The sequence below is a fragment of the Colobus angolensis genome, unplaced genomic scaffold, assembly GCF_000951035.1.
Source record: "Colobus angolensis palliatus isolate OR3802 unplaced genomic scaffold, Cang.pa_1.0 Scaffold6, whole genome shotgun sequence".
Classification (NCBI taxonomy): Eukaryota; Metazoa; Chordata; class Mammalia; order Primates; family Cercopithecidae; genus Colobus; species Colobus angolensis.
The window spans coordinates 1,534,352-1,557,159 of record NW_012119598.1 but is presented as its reverse complement, the minus strand read 5'-3'; the positions used below and the strand labels follow the sequence as shown (position 1 = coordinate 1,557,159).

General features: G+C 40.5%; 1 protein-coding gene across 2 annotated transcripts in view; it reads left to right on the top strand.

The window, feature by feature from the left end:
- The window catches only part of CDCA2 (cell division cycle associated 2), a 51,713-nt gene that overhangs the window by 4,383 nt on the left and 24,522 nt on the right, over positions 1-22,808 (top strand). For both annotated transcript variants that reach the window (XM_011962595.1, XM_011962596.1), the window contains exons 5-10: positions 3,260-3,410; positions 5,245-5,441; positions 7,132-7,216; positions 17,450-17,661; positions 20,911-20,998; positions 21,468-21,712. In XM_011962595.1, coding sequence (XP_011817985.1) covers positions 3,260-3,410; positions 5,245-5,441; positions 7,132-7,216; positions 17,450-17,661; positions 20,911-20,998; positions 21,468-21,712 — 978 coding nt within the window. The remainder of the gene's footprint in view (positions 1-3,259; positions 3,411-5,244; positions 5,442-7,131; positions 7,217-17,449; positions 17,662-20,910; positions 20,999-21,467; positions 21,713-22,808) is intronic.

Sequence of the window (22,808 nt, the reverse complement as noted above, 5' to 3'; positions counted from 1 at the left end):
ACAGGTGTGTGCCACAGTGGCCAATCCAAACGAGGGTATTTTAAGAGTTGTGAGACCCTGGATAGAAATAGCTTTCTAGAGGAGCTTTCTATTTTATTTCACAATTTTTTTTTCTAATTAATATCTACTATTCTATGAGGTGAGGCACTACTACCTTTTTAAAAGCTTATCTTAAGTTTCTAATTTTTTCATGACTACTGTGTGTTGATGTATAGGGGCAAGGGTCTCCTGGGACAAAATGTATTTGGGACAACCTTGTGGAGAGGAGCAGCTTATTTATCTGCTGATGGGGGTGTATTTAACTATTTTTTCAAATTTTTATTTAAATAATACATGCTCCTAAAAAGTCAGATACAGTCTTGTGCTACATAGTGACATTTTGCTTGATGAAGGACTAAATATACAATGGTGGTCTCATAAGATAATAATGGAGCTGAAAAATTTCTAAGGCCTGGTGATGTGGCTCACGTAACATCGTAAAACAATGCATTGCTCACGTGTTAACATCGTAAAACAATGCATTGCTCACGTGTTTGTGGTGATGCTGGTGCAAAGAGTTCTACGCTGCTACCAGTTATCTACAAAAGGTTATCTACAATATATAATACTTGATAGTGATAATGAATGACTGTTCCTGGTTTATGTATTTACCATAGACTTTGTAACATTAAAGTGTATTCCTTCTCTGATTTTAAAAAAAAAAAAGGACCTTAATGTAGTACGTGTGTCGTGCTGGCAGCAGCCTCACACGTTCTCCCTAATCCATTGGCTCTCCCACAGAGCAGTCAAGGAGAGGTACTAATTTAAAGTAGAAACCGAATCATTCACCCGGCTGCTCAAAATCTTCCCATGGCCTCCTGCGATCCCTTGAATTAAACCCACACCCCTTCCTGATGCCTTTGTATGCCCACTCTGGTGTCTCCCCGTCTCCTTCCACTCAAAGGGCACGCTGGCCTTTCTGCCCCATTCTGTTTCCACTCGGGGCCTTGGCCCTTGTTCTTGGAGAGTACCGCCCTCCTATGACAACTTCCCTTAGACCACTTTCTCATTGTTTTGGCTTCAACTCAGATTTTACTAAAGATAGAGGTCTGTCCTGATTCTAGGTAAACCAGCACTTTTAGGGACTCAGCCACATTACTGATTTTTCTTCTTAATAGCACCTCTTGTACCTGTAACTACATTTATATGTTTTCAGAATTTCACTCTAGACAGTAATCTCCCTAGCCGGATATGGTGGCTCACACTGTAATCCCAGCACTTTGAGAAGCAAAGCAGGGAGGATCATTTGAAGCCAGGAGTTTGAGACCAGCCTAGGCAATATGACAAAACTCCGTCTCTACAAAAAAAATGTTTTAATTAGCTGGGTGTGGTGGCACATGCCTGTGGTCCAAGCTATTTGAGAGGCTGAAGTTGGAGGATCGTTTGAGCCCAAGACACCGAGGCTGCATTGAGCTGTGATTGTGCCACTGCACTCCAGCCTAGCTGATAGAGCAAGACCCTGTCTCAAAAAAAGTAAAGTAATTTTCCCTAGATTCCAAGCCCCTCGAACAGTTTGTGGTGCATGGAAGGAAGGTTGTTGACTGACCGACACAATTCCTAAGACAAAAACCTCAAAAAAGCAGTGCATTTTAAATGTTTCATTTGCTTTGTATGTAAACATTGTTCTCCTTCTCCAGTAGAAAATAGAGAAAAAACTATTTTGACTAGAGAAACTTACCATTTTTTTAAAAGTAGCATTTCAGAGGTGCTGCATGTTGCTAGGATATTAAACCTGCCCCTACCATGTTCAAATATGAGTACAGAAAAAGCATGTTCAAAGTAAATTGTATGAATTTGAGATCATCTTTTCCCTATTGTTCTATTAGATGAGTTGAGCACAAGCCTTTTATGAATATTATTGCTGTTTATGTCATGAACGTTTATGTCATCAAGCATATTTCAATGTAAAATGTTTTCTTATTATATAATAGAGAATTTGCTTTATATTTAACCGGGAAGAGAATCAAATGTGTGAACAAATCACCATCAAACCTGGCTTCACGACATGAACTGCTTTTCCTCCCTATGATATATATTTTTTTTCTGAGACCAAGTTTTATTCTGTTGCCCAGCCTGAAGTACAGTGGCGTGATCTCGACTCATTGCAACCTCTACCTCCCAGGTTCAAGTGATTCTTCCACCTCAGCCTCCCACATAGCTGGGATCACAGGCACGCCACCATGCCTGGTTAATTTTTGTATTTTTAATAGAGACGGGGTTTCACCATGTTAGCCAGACTGATCTTGAACTCCTGACCTCAAGTGATCCTCCCACCTTGGCCTCCCAAAATGCTGGGATTACATGCATGAGCCACCGTGCCCGGCCTACTGTGTATGATATCTTAAAGGGAGGTAATTTTTACTTCACTTTTTGCCCATTAGTATAATTTTTAAACATTGCCACAAACTTTGTGTCAATGGAAATGTTAGTAGTCCAAGTAATAAAAAAAAATTTAGAGAGAGAACTTCATTTGTAATTTATTTTTTATGTAAATGGAACTCTTAATTTTTATATTACTTGCCTTTATCTGGCACTTCTATTCCTACTAGTATAAATTTCATTTTATCCGTCTTTGGCTGGAACCCTATTAACGGGATTTCCATAGAGCTTCTGTGCTTATACCGTCTAACTTTGTATTTTTAGAGAATGGCTGGCTTTCAACCCTAAGAAGTAAATATCCTCCAGCCCCATACAGTCAGGAAAATTAACTGGGAAGAGCCAAAAAAGAGAGCGATGCAAATGTGGTATCTGAGTATGTATGGAACTTCTGTATCTCGTTCTGGCCCCTGGGCTGGAGGGCATGTGTAGAGCGGTGCTGAGTAGAAACAGCTTGGACTGAAGTAGGTATGCTGAGACTTACCTGTGACACAGGCACCATGCAGATGGCTTCCTACAGATACATCTAGCACAACATTTGGTAAAAATTGCAAACAGGTTGCTCCTGTCCCTTTTTGTTGCACCATCCCAGAGCGCAATGTTTTCTTGGCACCCTCCATCTACTCTTAGGCTGGCCTCTCAACATTTTTGTGCTAAACTTCTTTATTCAAACTGAAAATGTGTGATTCCAGGGTGAAGAAGCTCTACCACACTAACTCCTTACCTCTGATCTTCAAAAAGCGTATGTGTACTGTATTTAATTTTGGATTCAAAGGCTGTAGGCCTAGAATATAGAAAGTATGAATTGATTATAATACTTCTTATATATTTTGTACTTTCGCAGGGCAGCCCCGCACTGTATCGAAATGTTAACTCTTTAAGAGAACGAATATCGGCCTTCCAGTCAGCTTTTCACTCCATAAAGGAAAACGAGAAAATGACCGACTGTCCAGAATTCTCAGAGGCAGGAGGAGAGTCCGAGACGACAGACTTGAGTGAGTAGAGATAATTCGTTCAGTTTTGACTTCAGTATTTATAAAGACAAGCTTCTGAGATATGAAATGATTTAGTGTGGAACCAATCTTTTCAGAACACAATTATATTTATGAAATGAGACTAACATTAAAAATTTGGGGCATTTCACACAAAAATATGGATTTCTGGTTTCTCTTGGAAAAGAAAACCTGGCATCAGGCACTCCTAATCCCACATTTCCACATGGTTGCAATTAAATTTTAAGTTTTAAAATGTCAGAGATAATTAGCTCATTTCACCTTTACCATAGAGCTTTTGGCAATTTTGAGTTTACAAATCTTGATTTTTACAGGATTATCATTAAGCTTGGCAAGCATTTAATACATGAAATAAATTCATATAAATTTTATATGAGTACCAAACACCCAACCTTGATGTTAAAAACAAATATATCCAGCCAGGCGCAGTGGCTCATGCCTGTAATTCCAGCACTTTGGGAGGCTGAGGAGGGAGGATCACTTGGGGTCAGGAATTCGAGACCAGCCTGGCCAACATGGTGAAACCCTGTCTCTACTAAAAATACAAAAATTAGCCAGGCATGGTGGCGCATGCCTATAATCCCAGCTACTGGGGAAGCTGAGGCAGGAGAATCACTTGAACCCGGGAGGTGGAGGTTGCAGTGATCCCAGATCGTGCCATTGCACTCTAGCCTGGGCAAAGAAGTGAGACTCACTTTCAAAAAAAAAAAAAAAAAACAGCACCACACACACAAGTATATCCAATCTGATAACCTGTTATGTTCTGTAACTCTTAGATTGTAGTTTATTTGGTGGTTTTTTCAGTCTTCCCCCCCCACCCACCCAATCACAAAGCATTTCAGACACCAGAATGTGACAAAATCTTGGTCTTACTGTCATCATTATAACTATTCTCTGGTACTTTACACGCTAAGGTTCCAAATGAGTTTGTTTTGAATTCTTGAACCATCTTTAAGTGCAATTTCAACACCACCCATGAGGATTGCTCTGTTAGCCCGAGGCAAGTCCCCCTCATCTGTCTCTAGAGTGTGTGACCTGTTCAGATGTACTGATTTATATTTGTAGTTTGTGACTCACTTATTGTTTCAGTTTTTTCCTGGGTCTTAAAATTTATTTACATCATTATAATTCTGTAGACAATTCCTTTTTTTTAAGCTGGAAAAAGCTGAGGCACGTTGTGGTTGTCTGTTTCATAAAGTTATACAGAGTATTAGAACATAACCACATCTTTTAAAATAACAGGTGTCATCATACATTGAAAAAGCGTAAGGTACCATGTTAGACATGCGAAAGTATTTTAGTATATCTTATCTTTTCAATAGGCATGTTTTCATTCCTTTCAGTTAGATTTATTGTTTTGGAATAAAAAAGTGTGCTAGATTTTTCTTTTCATTGATAATTTAGACTCAAGAACTAGATTTTACTAAAATTATTATGATGCACAATAGCCGGGTATGTTGGCTCATGCCTGTAATCCCAGCACTTTGGGAGGCTGAGGTGGGTGGATCACCTGAGGTCAGGAGTTCAGACCAGCCTGACCAACGTGGTGAAACCCCGTCTGTACTAAATATACAAAGATTAGCTGGGCATGGTGGCGTGAGCCTGTAATCCCAGCTATGCAGGAGACAGAGGCAGGAGAATCACTTGAACCCAGGAGGTGGAGGTTGCAGTGAGCTGAGATCGCACCATTGTACTCCAGCCTGGGTGATGAGTGAAACTGTCTCAAAAAAAAAAAAAAGAAAAGAAATAAATATATATATTATATCTATGAAAACATTTATGCCTGTGTTGTTTTGGTTTTGTTTTGTGTTTATAGCCAGAAAGGAAGGTCTCAGCCTGTGCCAGCAGTCTGGGTTCCCTGCAGTGTTGTCCTCCAAACGTCGGCGAATATCCTATCAGAGAGACTCTGATGAAAATCTAACAGATGCTAAAGGAAAAGTAATTGGTCTCCATATACTCAATATTGATACAGACAGAGCATGTGCAGTTGAAACTTCTGCAGATCTTTCTGAGGTAATTCACTTACTTTACACGTAGGCAAATGAAGTTTTGGTTTTCTGAATAGGCCGTTTTAAGACTGTCAGTGCCATTCTTCAATTTTAGTACCTTGTTCTGCCCTGTGGTAGCTGGGGGGGTGTGTGTGTGTGTTTCCTACCTATTAATTTTATGGTTGTTGATATTTATCGCTTATTAGAGACGGTTTGCATAGCGATCTCACTTTTGACTACTAACCTTACAAAGAGAATAAGCCCTGGGGTCTTCTGTGTGTGAGGTATTCTTTTTTTTTTTTTTTTGAGACAGAGTCTCGCTCTGTCGCCCGGGCTGGAGTGCAGTGGCCGGATCTCAGCTCACTGCAAGCTCTGCCTCCCGGGTTTATGCCATTCTCCTGCCTCAGCCTCCCAAGTAGCTGGGACTACAGGCACCCGCCACCTCGCCCGGCTAGTTTTTTGTATTTTTTTTTTAGTAGAGATGGGGTTTCACCATGTTAGCCAGGATGGTCTCGATCTCCTGACCTCGTGATCCACCCGTCTCGGCCTCCCAAAGTGCTGGGATTACAGGCTTAAGCCACCGCGCCTGGCCGTGTGAGATATTCTAGAGGGTGATACTCTAAGAAGGGAGGAAGTTACAGTCCTGCCCTCAGACAGTATTTTTTCTACCTGGAGAGCAGGGTATAAGCAGATGCCTTCTATGTGGGGTGTACTCCACAGGCCTGGGAGTCTTGCACATATGCCTGCCCCTGACTGCTTTCCTTCTGATGGAAATCAGGGTGCCATTCAGCAATTTCTCCTTTGCTCTGCTCACTTCTTTCAAGTAGCTGTAGGGATTTTTGTGGCTTACAACTACCTAAACCCTGTCAACATGATCAAAAGGTGATATTAGGAGAAAAGTAATACTACTGAAGATCAGCTGACCTGTGTGCACGTGTGAACAGGGAGCTGGTCTTTCCTGACAGGCTTTTCTTGCTTCATGCTCCTAGTTCTGGTTTGACACACTAGCTCCTCATGTCCTTTGTGAGAGGAGACACCTAACACCATTACAGTTGGAACTCTTTCTGTACCTTCTCTGTCACTTAGATCCAGTGCTCGTCCTATTCGTTTTATATGGACTGGCAGAACAAAGATTTGATAGTTATTAGAGATTCTTCAGGCTGCAGTGGATTTCCTTTGTATTTCAGTCACCTATAATCTTGGCTCCCTCCACCCTGTTCAGGTTGATGTGAAATCCCCACCGGACAGAAGCAAGAGTAATTGTTTGTTATCAGAACTTTGATTAATTGTTTGAACATACATCATGATTCAGATATTATTTCTGAATTAATGTGGCTGTGTTTTCTATCCTGGCCTTTAATGTTTTTCATATCCCAGTTATTGATTTCGTTTGGTATTTGATAATTATATAAACTTTATTTTGAGAATTTTCTCTAAAGAATTGCAGATAATACAACTCTCTAGGCTATAACAACAAAAATTTGTCCTTTAAACTTTTCCTGGGGAATTAAAAGTTGATTTGTCGGATGTTTAGGATGCAGTTAGTATGGATACTTCATTGTTAGATCCTGTACACTTTGTGTTTATGAGATAATGAAGGTGACTGATTGAACTCCAGATTTCCAGGTAATCTATAATGTTTACTCAAATCTTTATAAAGACATGAGTAGTACTGTAAGTAATAAAATGTAATACTCTTTCCATTTTTCCCCAAGAAATCGTCTAAACGTGGTTCAATACAGTCTGGAGTTTTAGTTGAAGAGTCTCTTCCCCTTTCAGAGCTCACAGAGACTTCAAATGGTAAGTAATCTTTTCTTAGTACATGGCCAGTTTCCCGATTCATAGACATTTGTGATTTGTGTACCTGTTTGCTAAAATTTGGGGGAAATGAAATTGCTTCCTACTTTTTAGGAGCTCATGGCCTAGTAGAGATGCTTCCGAATTCTTTTCATGTGAGAGATACTCTCTTTTTTAAGCTACCTTCAATAAGAATTAGTGAAGTATTTCCAAACTCACGGAATTTAGTATAAAGAGGTAGCACCTATGAACATATTAACAAGTATTCTTTGTTAGAGAAACACTGCTTGTAATAATTTTATTTGTTTTTAAGCATGTAAAAAGAGTTTTACCAGAATGTAAAAATTATTCTTTCTCAAAATCAGTATGCTTGTACTGAGTGAACATTACTAGCAAGGGTTTAGCTTGACTTTTTTTTCTACTTGGATCTTTAAAGTAAAACTCTTATGGGCATATAATTGAATCTTGTATTTTTTTGATCCATTCTAATAATTTATTGTAATTGGAATATTTCATCTATTAACTTCAGGTAATTACTTAACGTGGTTTTATTCACATCTGTCATTTTATCTTATGTTTTCTATTCCTAATTATTGCTCTGTAATCTTTCATAGTCTGTTTGATATTATACAGTATCACATAAAATACAGAAACTACAAACTCTGCAGATCAATTTCCTCTCCTTTCCAGCCATGGCTTTTATGATCCTTTACAGATAAACATTTATTTCGTTATAAGCCCCACAAGATGTTGTTTTTGGATTAAACAGTTATATGTGCTTTCTTTTCCTTTTTTTTTTTAGGCAGTTTCTTACTCTGTTGCCCAGGCTGGAGGGCAGTGGTGCGATCGCGGCTCATTGCAACCTCCCCCTACCACGTTCAAGCCATTCTTGTGTTTTAGCCTCCTGAGTAGCTGGTATTACAGGCGTGCACCACCATGCCCAGCTAATTTTTATGTTTTTAGTAGAGATGGGATTTTGCCATATTGCCCAGGCTGGGCTTCAACTCCTTGCCTTCAGCAATCCACCTGTCTTGGCCTCCTAAAGTCCTGGGATTACAGGCGTGAGCCACTGTGCCCAGCCAAAACAGTTATATATGCTTTAAATAGGTTTTTGAGATGGAGTCTCGCTCTGTTGCCCAGGCTGGAGTGCAATGGCGCAATCTCATCTCACTGCAACCTCTGCCTCCTGGGTTCAAGCAATTCTCTGCTTCAGCCTCCTGAGTAGCTAGAATTACAGGCACCTGCCACCGTGCCCAACTAATTTTTTTGTATTTTCAGTTGAAACGGGGTCTCACCATCTTGGCCAGGCTGGTCTTGAACTACTGACCTCATGATCCACGTCTCAGCCCCCCAAAGTGCTGGGATTACAGGCATGAGCCATTGTGCCCGGCCCAACGGTTTCTTAACAATTCTTTTTGCTTTGCTCTTATGGGACTTTGCGTAGGAGTGACAGCTTCTCTGTGATAGTGATTATAGATTGTATGAAGTGTGGCGATTAACAGTTGTCATCGTACTAAACACCTCACTCTACAATGTGAAATGTTGAAATCACACAGGCCAAAATTTTATTTAGGCGTGCCATGAAGCCGTACTCAGAAATATTGTAATTAGACAGGGAAGAATAGATCTACCATAGTAGATGGGGCCTTGATGAAAGGAGTCTGGTGTTGATTTCTGTATTTTAAACTCTGTTGTTTTTTGGTGGCACCGCAGACAGTGCACCTTCAGGAAGAATAAAAAGATGTTCTAAGATGGAATCAAGTGTCCCTTGTTAAGGGGGAGCTTAGGGAGACCTGCATGGCACCTCCGATCTCCTTTACCCCCTCTGCTTCCTCTGTTTTACCTATGTAGCCAGAAATCCAACTCACTGACTCTCCCTGCGTTCTCTGCACCTGCCCCAGAGCTGCTAATATTTGGTATGCTGATAGCCTCAATTTTGTTTGTTTTTTTTTTTAACCTCAAATGGCTCTGTGCTGTTTCTTTTTTTTTTTTTTTTGAGACAGAGTCTTGCTGTGTCACCCAGGCTAGAGTGCAGTGGCGCAGTCTCAACTCACTGTAACCTCCGCTTCCCAGGTTCAAGCCATTCTCCCACCTCAGCCTCCCAAGTAGCTGGAATTACAGGCACCCGCCACCATGCCCGGCTAATTTTTGTATTATTGTAGAGACGGGATTTCACCATGTTGGCCAGGCTGATCTTGAACTCCTGATCACAGGTGATCTACCTGCCTTGGCCTCCCAAAGGGGTGGGAATTACAGGCGTGAGCCACCGCTCCCAGCCCATCTGTGCTGTTTCTTAATCAATCCACACAGTTTCACACCTTATTTTTCTCTTAAAATATCCAACACTCCTTCCTTTATTTCTTTTTAAAATTTAGATACATATAATTTATGTTTTCAACAGATAATTTTATAGTGTATGCGTCATGTAATTGTTTTTCTTAAATGTATTACTATTATTTTTGAATGACAAACCATAACTGTACATATTTATGGGGAACAATATGATATTTTGATATATTTATACAATGTGGCATGATTAAATCAGGCTAATTAACATGTCCCTCACTTCACTTACCTGTCTTTTTTTTATGATGAGACATTTGAAAATTACTCTCTTAGTTATTTTGAAATATATAATACACTAATATTGACTGTAGATACTGTTGTGTAATAGATCTCAAAACTGATTCCACTTGTCTATCTGAAACCTTGTATTCTTTGATCAACAACTCACCATTTCCTTCCTCACCACTTCTACAGCCTCTGGTAACCAGTATTCAACTGTTTACTTCTATAAATTCAACTTTGTTAGATTCCTCATGTACACGAAATCATGTGGTTTTTGTCTTTTGTGCCTGGCTTGTTTCACTTAGCAAAATCTCTTCCAGATTCATCCATGTTGTTGCAAATGAGAGTCTCCCCGCTTTTAGGGTTAAATAGTATTCTGCTGTGTGTATATACCATGTTTTCTTTATCCATTCACCCATTAATGGATGCTTTTCATTGACGAGAATGATGTTAGCGACAAGTTGGTCATGTATGACCTTTACTGTGTTGAAGAACATTCTATTCCTAATCTGAGAATTTTTATTGTGATATTGTGTTCAATTTTGTCAAATGCTTTTTCTCCAGTCTATTGAGGTGATCATATGGTTTTTAATCTTTTTTTTTTATTTTCCAAGAGTGTTTATTAAAATAGGCAGTAATCAGTACATGTACATCATATGAGGAGTTATTCAAAATCAGCCCTTCCAGGAGAGGGGCTACATCTCAGTTCTCCTGTCTATATAATAAAATGCCAAAAGTACTTCCCTAAAGTACAAAGGCATTTCCTTAGTAGTCTTGGTACCAGTAACAGAATATGATTACTAAACATCTCTAACGTGGTTTTCATTACAAAGAAACATGTTTCACATAAGAGCTTCATAATACCCAGAGACAGAATTTGTGCGTGCTTAAAATTTGAAGCCAGGCTATTTCTGATATATATGTTTTCATTTCTTCCAGTTTTTTATTTTTATAAATATGCACGCAGTTTCCTACCAGTTTAAAACACACACACAAAACACTGCTCAGAGCACATGAATGCCTTATAGTAGCTTCTTGGAGACTATGATCATAATACATGGAGGGGAGTACTAATTTCTATTATGATTTGCTCCTTTCCCCAAATCTCAGCAATTGTCAGATACAAAACAGGTTCTGGGCAGAGGGCGAAAGAATAGTTATGAATAATTTCACAATGATCTGCTTAAGGAAACATAAATGGTGATCATATGACTTTTATTTTTCATCATCTTTGTGTCATGTATCACATAGATTTGGATATGTTGAACCATCCTTGCATCCCAGGGATAAATCTAATTTGATCATGGTGAATGATTCTTGTAATGTGTTCCTGAATTAGGTTTGCTAATATTTTGTGGAGGATTTTTGCATCTTTGTTCACCAGGGATATTGATGTATAATTTTCTTGTATGTAGCAGGGTAGTGCTAACCTTGTAAAATGACAAGGAAGTATTTGCAAGTATTTTCTTTCCTTTTTTTTTTTAAGTGTTTGGGAAAACTTGTCAGTTCTTTAAATGTTTGATGGAAGTCAGCAATAAAGCCATCTGGTCCTGGGCTTTTCTTTTGGTGAGAGATTTTTATTACTAATTCAGTTGTCATCTTACTCATTATTGGTCTTTTGAGATTTTCTATTGTTCATGATCCATTTCTTTTATCCAATTTGTTGGCATTTAATTATTCATAGTAGTTTCTTGTGATCCTTGGTATTTTGGTGTCAGGTTCTCTGGTTGCTTCCTGTGCTGTGAAGTCAAATGATATTGCTAGCTGTCCTCCATGGTCTAGTAAGATCACTGGCTGGACTCTACCTCAGTCAGGTAGCGCTGCTCTCTGGACTCTGTGATTGTCTCTGATTTGGCAGAGTTGCAGGTTGTCTTCCTTGGCTGGTCAGTACTATTGTTTAGAATCTGTAGTTGGGCAGAACCGTGTGATGGGCTCTGAGGCTGCTTGAGGTTGTTGCTTGGCCCCATAGGATGGGCAGGGCCTGAGGCTGTACTCCACAGATGTGTGTGGATTTCAGCTTGCCTCCCAGCCCTGGGTAGGGTTAAGCAGAGCACTGAGGTTTGGTAGAGTCACTTCTCTGCAGCTGGGGTTGAGCAGGGACAGATGCTCCTTCCACAGGTAATCACTGACACTACCTGGCTTGGGGAACGCTTAGTGACAGCAGAAGGGCTTAGTTTGATCACCTTTCCACTTCTAGGATTGGGTAGGCCCAGATGTACCTTTCATGGGTAATTGCTGACCTACAGTTGCTCCCCCTAAGCCAAAATCCAAACTCTGAAACTTTTTGAGTGCCAGCATGACACTCAAAGGAGATGGTTATTGGAGCATTTCTGGATTTTCAGGTTAGAGATGCTTGACTGGTAAGCAGAATGCAAATATTTAGGCCGGGTGTAGTAGCTCACGCCTGTAATCCCAGCACTTTGGAAGGCTGAGGCGGGCAGATCACAAGGTCAGGAGTTCGAGACCAGCCTGACCAATATAGTGAAATCCTGTCTCTACTGAAAATATAAAAATTAGCTGGGCGTGGTGGCGCCTGCCTGTAATCCCAGCTACTCAGGAGGCTGAGGCAGGAGAATTGCTTGAATCTGGGAGGCGGAGGTTGCAGTGAGCTGAGATTGCGCCGCTGCACTGGAGCCTGTGTGACGGAGCGAAACTTCATCTCAAAAAAAAAAATAAATAAAAGCAAATATTTAATTGCAAGCACTAGAACTTAGTTGACTCACATCTTTACAGCTAGGGGCCAGATATTTCCTCTGTGGGCAATCGCTGACCTACAGTTGCCTCTGGACCTGGGGAAGACCTGATGGGAGCACCCAAGCTGTGTGGGGAAGCTGGACAGGGATTTGAACCACTAACCATGTTTCCTGCAGCTTAACACAGCTGGCTGGTTTCTCTGATGTGGCGTCTCTGTTAGCTGGAATGCAGGAAACCACCAAAATTTGCTCTCTAGTGGCTGTGATCCCCATCCCACATTCTTTGTTTTTATCTGACCCCCAGTGGTCCAGCCTTGCCAGTACTCCCAGTGTTTCCTGGGGGACGAGACAAGAATGCAGCACCTGCAAAGGATCCCAGAACGGTGGGGAAGCCAAATGTCTGCCTCTCACTCACTCTTCCCAGTGTAGAAACTATGGGTCCAGGGCAATTCTCTGTATGTGGCACTGTGCCAGTTGGGAGAGGGGCAGCACAGTCAAACAGAACAGTTTCTTACCACTTGTGTGTGGCTTTTCTCCATTCTGGGGTCCAAGGAGGTGTCTCAACCTCACTCCCAAATTCTGGTATATTCAGGATGTTATTTTTGCCTGCAGACAGTTGCTCATTGGATTTCTCTGGGAACAGGGAATGAAGCCACAGAACTCTTACTTCACTATCTACCCCCAGGTCACTCCAGTATTTTTGTTTTACATCAAAGTACATATATGTAAGGAATTAGATATAATTCGGATTTAACTGGGCCCCTGCATCTTTATTTGCCAAATCTGGCAGCTCTACTCATGAGTGATCTGAGAGAAAGTTCCCTGGTAGCCTTTTGCAGTTCCTTGCTTCCTGTACCATTGAGAAAATAAGAGATGTTGGGAGCAAAGGTCTTAGGCCTCCCACCCCTAAGCCCTCCTGCATCTCTGTATGTGTGTATCTACCTTTGCTCCTCTTTCAAAAGGGTCTCAATGTTCTTACCTAGGGCCAGCCTCTTTTTTTTTTTTTTTTTTTTTTGAGATGGAGTCTCACTCTGTCGCCCAGGCTGGATTGCAGTGGTGCGCCGTCAGCTCACTACAACCTCTGCCTCCCGGTTTCAAGTGATTCTCCTGCCTCAGCCCTCCTGCATAGCTGGGACTACAGGCACACGCCACCACGCCTGGCTAATTTTTGTATTTTTAGTAGAGACGCTGTCTCACCATGTTGGCCAGTCTGGTCTCAAACTCCTTAATCTCTGGTGATCTGCCCACCTTGGCCTCCCAAAGTGCTGGAATTACAGACATGAGCCACCATGCCTGGCCTCCACCCTCTTTTTTATGGACTAATTCCCATTGCTCCTTCTCTTTCCAAGGACCTTGTGTCTGAGTTGTCCCCTCTCTTTTCTGAATTGTTAACTTTTCTTATTCAGCTACAAGATGCTGTAAAATATCCCATCTTAAACTTCTCTTTGCTCCAGGATTCCCTTCTAGTCAGAACACCATTTCTTTTCTCTCCTTTAGGCAAAACTTAAGAGAAGGCCGCACTCTGTCTCCTTGCCTCCCATTGATCCAGCTCCAAATAGGCCTTGTTGACCCACCATCTCCTGGCTGCCATCCCAGTGGTAGTCAGTCTCAACACATTCGTCTCCTTGATGTCTTAGCAGCACTATGGACAGATATAGACATCTATAACCAGGCCCTCCTGTGAGAAGCGTTTTCCTCACTGGGTTTCAGGATGTCATTCTCATTTTCCCGTGTATGACCGACCATTTCCTCTTTGTGTATTTTCTTTGCTCCTCTTCTTCCATCCTGACCTTCAGATATTTGAATGCCCCCGGACCTTTGCGTTCAGTGCTTGGACCTTTTTTCTCTATATACAGGTTGAGCATCCCTAAGCCAAAAATCCAAACTATGAAACTTTTTTTTTTTTTGAGACGGAGTCTCAGTCTGTCGCCCAGGCTGGAGTACAGTGGCGCGATCTCCACTCACTGCAAAGCTCCGCCGCTCCCAGGTTCACGCCATTCTCCTGCCTCAGCCTCCCGAGAAGCTGGGACTACAGGCGCCCGCCATCACGCCCGGCTAATTTTTTTTTTGTATTTTTAGTAGAGACGGGGTTTCACCGTGTTTGCCAGGATGGTCTTGATCTCCTGACCTTGTGATCCACCCACCTTGGCCTCTCAAAGTGCTGGGATTACAGGCGTGAGCCACCGCGCCCGGCCAACTATGAAACTTTTTGAGTGCAGACATGACACGCAAAGGAGATGCTTAGTGGAGCATTTCTGGATTTTCAGGTTAGAGATGCTTGACCAGTAAGTAGAATGCAAATATTTCAAAATCTGAAAAAAAATTGTAATCTGAAACACTTCTGATTCTAAGCATTTGGATAAAAGATACCCAATGTGTACTCTTTCTAGGTGACTCTTTCTTTTTTTTTTTTTTTTTTTTTTTTGAGATGGAGTCTTGCTCTGTAGCCCAGGCTGGAGTGCAGTGGCAGGATCTCAGCTCACTGCAAGCTCCGCCTCCCGGGTTTACGCCATTCTCCTGCCTCAGCCTCCCGAGTAGCTGGGACTACAGGCACCCGCCACGTCGCCCGGCTAGTTTTTTGTATTTTTTAGTAGAGACGGGGTTTCACCGTGTTAGCCAGGATGGTCTCGATCTCCTGACCTTGTGATCCGCCCGTCTCGGCCTCCCAAAGTGCTGGGATTACAGGCTTGAGCCACCGCGCCCGGCTCTAGGTGACTCTTTCTAGGCGACATTATCACATGCTGTTGACTTCAAATTAAAATAGTTGCCCGTGGTCTTTTCCCGGAACTCTTGAATTAAGTCCCCAGCTCCCTTTCATGACCTTCACTTGAATGCCTAATAAACATCTCAAACTAAACATAGTCCAATAGGTCTTGATGATTTTTTCCTTCACAAACCCGCTCATCTCTGTTTTCTTCATCTTAGTAAATGACACTCTCATTCACCTCATTGCTGTATCTCAAATATTGGACTTAACTTGATACCTCTCTTTTTCTTCTCCCTTTTTTTTTTTCTCTTAAGTCAGAGTCTTTGCTGTGTCACCCAGGCTGGAGTGCAGTGTGGTGTGATCTTGGCTCACTGCAGCCTCAACCTTCTGGGCTCAAGGAGTCCTCCCGTCTCAGCCTTCCTAGTAGCTGGGACCACAGGTGCACACCACCATGCCCAGCTAATTTTTTTTTTTTTTTTTGGTAGATACAGGATCCTACTATGTTGCCCAGACTGGTCACCAACTCCTGGGCTCAAGCGATCCTTCCATTCCACCTCAGTCTCCCAAAGTGCTGGGATTACAGGTGTGAGCCACTGCACCCAACTGATACCTCTCTTTTTCAAATGAAACTTGTTATCGCATTGGCAAATGCTGTTGGGTCTTCAAAATATGTCAAATGTCCACCCCCTTCTCACCTTTTGCATTCCTATCAGTGTGGTCCAGGCCATCACCATCTCCTGCCTGCATTGTTTTATATGTCCTCTGAAGTTGTCCTGCTTTCCCTCTTTCCCCAGTCCCCTGTTACAGTTCTTCACACAGTAGCCAGAGCACTGGTTTTAAAATGTAAGTCACAGTATCTCACTGCCCTCCTCAAAATCTTTTATCAACTTCCTGTTATACTTAGAGAAGTAGCCAAAGAACATATTATTTCTACTAGGCCTTCCCTGGCCTTGTTCTGAACCATTGCTCTGAGCTTATTTCTCAGCTCTGTTGTCCATGCCCCCTGTTCCAGCCACAGCAGCCTTGCTTGGGCCTCTGCTATGCCAGGTACATCTTTACCTCAGGTCTTTGCACTTGGCTTTGTGTGCATAGTGTCCATTCCTAAATCAGTGTGTGGTTCACCTCGTTCTATTCAGGTGTCTGCTCAGGAGCTCTCTGTTTACCCAAAGCAGTAGCACTTCCTTCCAGCTTATCATACTGTATTCCTCTCTTGCTACATTATTTTCTTTAATAGCATATATTAACTACTTGTTGTGTGTATATATATATAACTTTTTATTTGAAATAACTAAATTTGCTATCTAGTTGTAAGAAATAATATAAAGAAATCCAGTATTCCCTTCACCTAGTTTCCCCCAGTAGTGACATGTTGCATAGCTACAATATATTAATATCACAACCAGGAAATGGACATTGCTACAATCCACCAACTTGTTTTCAGATTTCACCAGTTTTACATGCACACACTTTTGTGTATGTTTAGTCCATGTGGTTTTATCATGTGTGGATTCATGTGAGCACAGTGCAGCCAAGCCACAGCGCGGTTCTGTCCTGAGGATCCTCATGTTTCTCTTCATAGCCACCACTCCTTCCCTCTCCCTCCTCCCTGCTGTGAGATATTGTAATCCCTGCTTATTCCGTGCTGGTTAATGGGGTGTGCTCATCTTTACTTCTTCAGCACCCAGAGGAGTGCCTGCCACATCGTGTATTTGTTCAATGGATCACTTAATCATAAGGCAACGTTCTCCTATGGGAAGAATTTGGGAAGAAAAGCCATGCCTGTTTGGGACACATACAGTGTGTTTGTAGTTTGGTGTGATGATCTTTCTCTTCTCATTCCTGCCACCCTCGAATGTTGAAATGCCTGTGACTCTAGCAATAAAATTGCTTATTAGTCAGTGCTTGGCTCAGATTAATTTTTATGGTCCAAGTAGTAGGTGTCATGAGTAGAGGCACACTAATAGCTTATAGCTGATTCATGATACCTTCTTTCAAACTCTGACTCAGAGATTTCCTGGGGAGCCAAATTCCCATACCCACTTTACCCTTCATAGTCATATTTGAGGTAAAAACTGACCAATGCTGCTTCTTGACCTCCTTTTTTCTTTCCAAATGAAATCCCAGACGTTACTGCCTAATCAGGTTATATTAGGTTTTAATTTCTTCATAGCACGTTATTATCTTTGCAAATACACAATATATTTTTGGTCTAGAACAAACAGATTTAAGAGATCTTCCTCCTCTCAAGTTTACATGTTTATCTTGAAGCACTGAAGGTTGCTGACTGTGTAGTGGGCAAAGGATCAAGCGATGCCGTTTCGCCTGACATGTTCACAGCAGAAGTGAGCTCAGACGCAGTCCCTGATGTCAGGTCACCAGCTACTCCAGCGTGCAGGAGGAACCTTTCCACCCCTAAGACCTTTGTACTTCGTTCTGTACTGAAGAAACCCTCTGTTAAGATGTGTCTAGAGAGCTTACAGGTAAGAAGAGAGTTAAATTTCCTAAAGCAAATGAATAAAAATGCATTTTCGTTCAAAGTAATACCCTTGAAATGTCATATTTCATACTAGTTTAAAAGGAAATGTCTTACCTGTCTTATTGTGATTTTTTTTCCTTATCTTTTCTTACTGACAGCACTGTGTAGTTCCTTTTTGTTCTTATTTTTAAAAAATTAAATACAGTATATAGTATGTAGAATTTAATATAAGTAGACTGTAGTTTATAAAGGGTCATAATCTTACATAATCTTATTGCACTAACATTATTGATTTATGTAATTGTGTAAGTGATATTAATTACTTAATCATAATTAATGTGTCAGTCTGTTAAACTGATTATTCCTCCCAAAATATTTGGTATTAAAAGTACTTCTTATAGCCATCCTTTTTTGTCTAAGCCCAGTCAATATGAGGAAAGAGGAAGTTGATAGGAACTAGCTGGCATTTATTGAGTAGTTTCTATTGATAGTTCTGGCATATATATACAGCAGTAGTGCTCCCAGAAAGATATAGGACCTGTTTGACATACACTTAGGCTTGTAGGTTGTTAAGTGAACCCAGATACGTCTACTGTTAAAATCCATGACAGGCTGTCAGTCCATGAGAGGTTGAGAGAATAGCCTCAGGAGTCAAAATGCCAAGTTTCAGATCTTGACTTGGAAACATAGTCACTGAGCAAATTATTTGACCTTTCTGTGCCTGGTTTCCTTATCTATAAAAATGTAAAGTTGGTAACTACTTTTAGAGTAATTTGAGCGTTAAATGGGATACTATAAAATCACCACGAGTGTCTGGCACCCCAGAAACACAAATCTTTTTTTCAAACCATAAACATTTTAACATTCAAGTATGCCTACAAGCCTGTTCTAATCTGTTCTGAAACCAAAAGGAACTAAATTACCTTGTATTTACATGGATCATTGATGGTCAGTTGCTATTTATAAAGCTTTAATAATTTTGGTTAAAGAGCTGATTTGTGGCCAGGTACAATAGCTCACACCTGTAATCCCCTGACTTTGGAAGACCAAGACTGAAGGATCGCTTGAACCCAGGAGTTTGAGACCAGTCTGGGCCAAAAAAAAAAAAAAGCTGCTTTGGATCTGTAATACACACAGCGCTGTTTGTTCATATCTTCTCAAAGAGACTTAACATCTGAATGATCCGTGCAACTCTTATTTTATAACAATATGACACAGCAAGTATTAAGTCTTGTCATTAGAATCATATGAAAACACAACTGGCCAGGCATAGTGTCTCACGCCTGTAATCCCAGCACTTTGGGAGGCCGAGGCAGGTGGATCACGAGGTCAGGAGATAGAGACCATCCTGGCTGACAGGGTGAAACCCCGTCTCTACTAAAAATACAAAAAATTAGCCAGGCATGGTGGCGGGCGCCTGTAGTCCCAGCTACTCAAGAGGCTGGGGCAGGAGAATGGCTTAAACCTGGGAGGCAGAGCTTGCAGTGAGCCAAGATTGGGCCACTGCACTCCAGTCTGGGCAACAGAGTGAGACTCCGTCTCAAAAAAAAAAGGAAAATGAAACATTTACAACTAATGATCTTTATACTAAGATGGCAAAAATTGGGAGGCATATAAATTGTGAGTTGTTTGCTGACTTTTCTGATTGTTTCAGTTAAAAATAAATCTAAAAGTAAACATGAGCTTTGTTGTATAAGTTAACTTATTTTGCAATATTGGTATGTGCATTTTCCTGGTCAGAAAAATGAACTGATTTGAGAGACAGATGAAGGAGGTTTATTTGGGGCAGGACTATTTCTTAGAGCAGGTACTGTTTTTAGAATTGGATATACAGGAGAAAATGAGGAATTCTTGATAACAAGGACTGGTCAGAGGTTTAGGTGGAGGCTAGACGAGTAGGTGGTGATTAAGAGGGACCTTTGATCCAGTCTGTAGGCCTGGCTGTCTCCTGCTGAGCTCCAGGGGCCCTGTGTTTAGGCTTGTTCTGTCTTTTTCTACGGGGCTTACAATATCCCTTCCTTCCTAACTTGCCTACACTGTAGTCTTCATTTGGAGAAACACACAGGGACAACTGCTACCTTCTTTCGTTGTTTCTTCCTCAAGAATATAGTAACGTAAAAAGATTTAAATACCAGGAATAGGTGTGGTTCGCATGTTTAAAAGATAAAACATGATGTTATACCGTTTAACTGTTGGCTTTTTTCTTATTTTAGTGCAGTTCTTCTATCTCAGATCATTTATATAGTTTTCCTCATCTGACACCATATATGGTACATGTAGCCTTCAAATCCTTGGGTTCTGCATCCATGGATTAAACCAACCACAGATCAAAAATTATCAGGAAAAAAAAGTCACAAAACACATAAAAACAATAACATATAACAGCATCATACAATACATATTAGCAATACCATATAACAATGCCATTTAAAAGTATTCTTTTAGGTTGTGCACAGTGGCTCCTAGCTGTAATCCCAGCACTTTGGGAGGCTGAGGCACACAGATTGCTTGAGCTCATGGGTTCGAGACCAGCCTGGGCAACATGACGAAACCTCATCTCTGCAGAAAAATACAGAAATTAGCTGGGTGTGGTAGTGCGCATCTGTAGTCCCAGCTACTCAGGAGGCTGAGATGGGAGAATGGCTTGAGCCTGGGAGACAGGTTACAGTGACCTGAGATTGCACCATTGCACTCCAGCCTGGGTGATAGAGCCAGACCTTGTCTCAAAAATAAATAAATAAAAAGTATTCTTTGACATGACATTTACATTGTATTAGATATTATAAGTAGTATTTAAAGTATACGGGAGGATGTGTTCAAGTTGTATGTAAATACGGTGCCATTTTATAAAAGGGACTTGAGCATCCGTGGATTTTGGTATCTTAGGGTACCCTAAAACGAATCTCCCATAGATGACCAAGCGATAACCATATGCTGTTATTCTAGCTACTGATGTTTTCCTTAACTTTACTTGCTAGATCAAACATTGAATGAATTTGATCCACGTTTATTGATTCCTGTGCTTCAATTTTGCCCTGAAATGCTGTGTTCTAAAGTGGTTTGTAGGAGACGTAGTTATGATTTATGCCTGATATCATGGTTTTGAGCCAGGACAGTTATTGAAAATAAAGGTAATCTTTCATACAGGAGTATCTATCTGCAGCTGACAGAGAATTTCAAAACTGCCATTTTTAATGACGACATCTATGTATTTCTATATGTAAAATGATTCATTGATGTTTATTCTGTTTAGGAACACTGTAACAACCTCTGTGATGATGATGGGACTCATTCCAGCTTAATCTCAAATCTCCCAAACTGTTGCAAAGATAAAGAAGCAAGTAAGAAATTCATACTTGTTTTTAAGCTTGAGGATATCACTTTCTTGTTAATAAACCTGGTATAATATATGAAATTTTCAATGCCTTAATGTTTCTAAAATAACACGTGAATGAAGAACAGTTGAGAGGAATAGAGTCTCCTTGGAGAGCCTCAGAATTGGTCTGTCCATTTCATGGATCCATTTTTACGTAGTGGTGGGATTTGTAAGAAAATTTATATTTCAATTTTATAAACGTTTAAGATATGCACATTTTTACTTGGAAATCTGTTACCATATTTTAATTGGAAATGTGCTTGTCTTCTCCATTTTGAATTTGCTCTACCAACAATTATTTTGTAGCTTTACTTTACTAGCTATTATACAAATAATAGCTGAATATAATCACTTTAAAAGATTCTAGTATATGCCTTTTAGATAAGAAATATAGCTTAATTTTTCAGTTACTCTCATTTATTATCTAATTACAGAAGATGAAGAAAATTTTGAAGCACCGGCCTTTCTAAATATGAGGAAGAGGAAGAGAGTTACTTTTGGAGAGGACTTAAGCCCGGAAGTGTTTGATGAATCTTTGCCAGCAAATACTCCATTGCGTAAAGGAGGAACACCTGTTTGTAAAAAGGACTTCAATGGTCTCAGTTCCCTGCTGCTTGAGCAGTCACCTGTTCCTGAGCCATTACCTCAACCAGATTTTGATGACAAGGGGGAGAATCTTGTAAGTGTGAAAAGCATGGAACAAACTTGCCTGTATTTTCATCAGGCTTCACCTGCTTTGCATGAGCAATAACTGTGCTTTGAAATGAGATACACTAAATGATATGCCATGGTTTAAATTAATCTCTTTTGTATGTAGGTTTTTATGAATTTTTCCCCATTACAAATAATACTTCCCTGACTCCTTGTACATATTGAACAGATTTATACCAATGAATTTAACAACTTAGGTAAACTGGATACATTCCTTGGAAGACAAACTACCAAAACTCACTAAAGGTGAAATAAATAACCTCAGTAGCCCTATATCAACTTAAGACATTTAAATTTTAGTTAAACTTTCCCACAAAGAAAACTCTAGGTATAGATGATTTTTTTTTTTTTTTTTTTTTTTGAGGTAGGGTCTTACTCTGTCACCCAAGCTGGAGTGCAGTGGTGTGATCATGGCTCACTGCAGCCTCAACCTCCCAGGCTCAAGCTATCCTCCTGTATCCTTCCATCTTAGCCTCCCAAGTAGCTGGGACTATGGGCACACATCACCATGCCTGGCTAGTTTTTGATGATTTTACTGATGAATACTACCAAACATTTGAGCAAGTTAAAATACTAATTCTACACAAGTTTTTCCACAAATTGAAGGACTAGGTTAATTGATGTCAGCATTGTGATTTCAGCATTAACCTGGTGCTAAAATCAGACAGGCATTGCAAGAGAAGAAAACTACAGTTCTGTATCCTTGTAAACATAGCAATATATAAAAATATAAAATACATCATAACCATGTGAGATTTAGCCTTGGGCTGCAAAGTTGTGTTATGTTTGAAAAACAGTCAGTGTAATTCGCCTTGTTAAGAGACTAAGACAGAAATATGGTCATCTGAGTAGATGTAGAAAAAGCATTTAACAAAATCTAGTATCCATTTCTCATTTAAAAACAAAACCTCATCACTGGCCATCAGAGAAATGCAAATCAAAACCACAATGAGATACCATCTCACACCACTTAGAATGGCAATCATTAAAAAGTCAGGAAACAACAGGTGCTGGAGAGGATGTGGAGAAATAGGAACACTTTTACACTGTTGGTGGGATTGTAA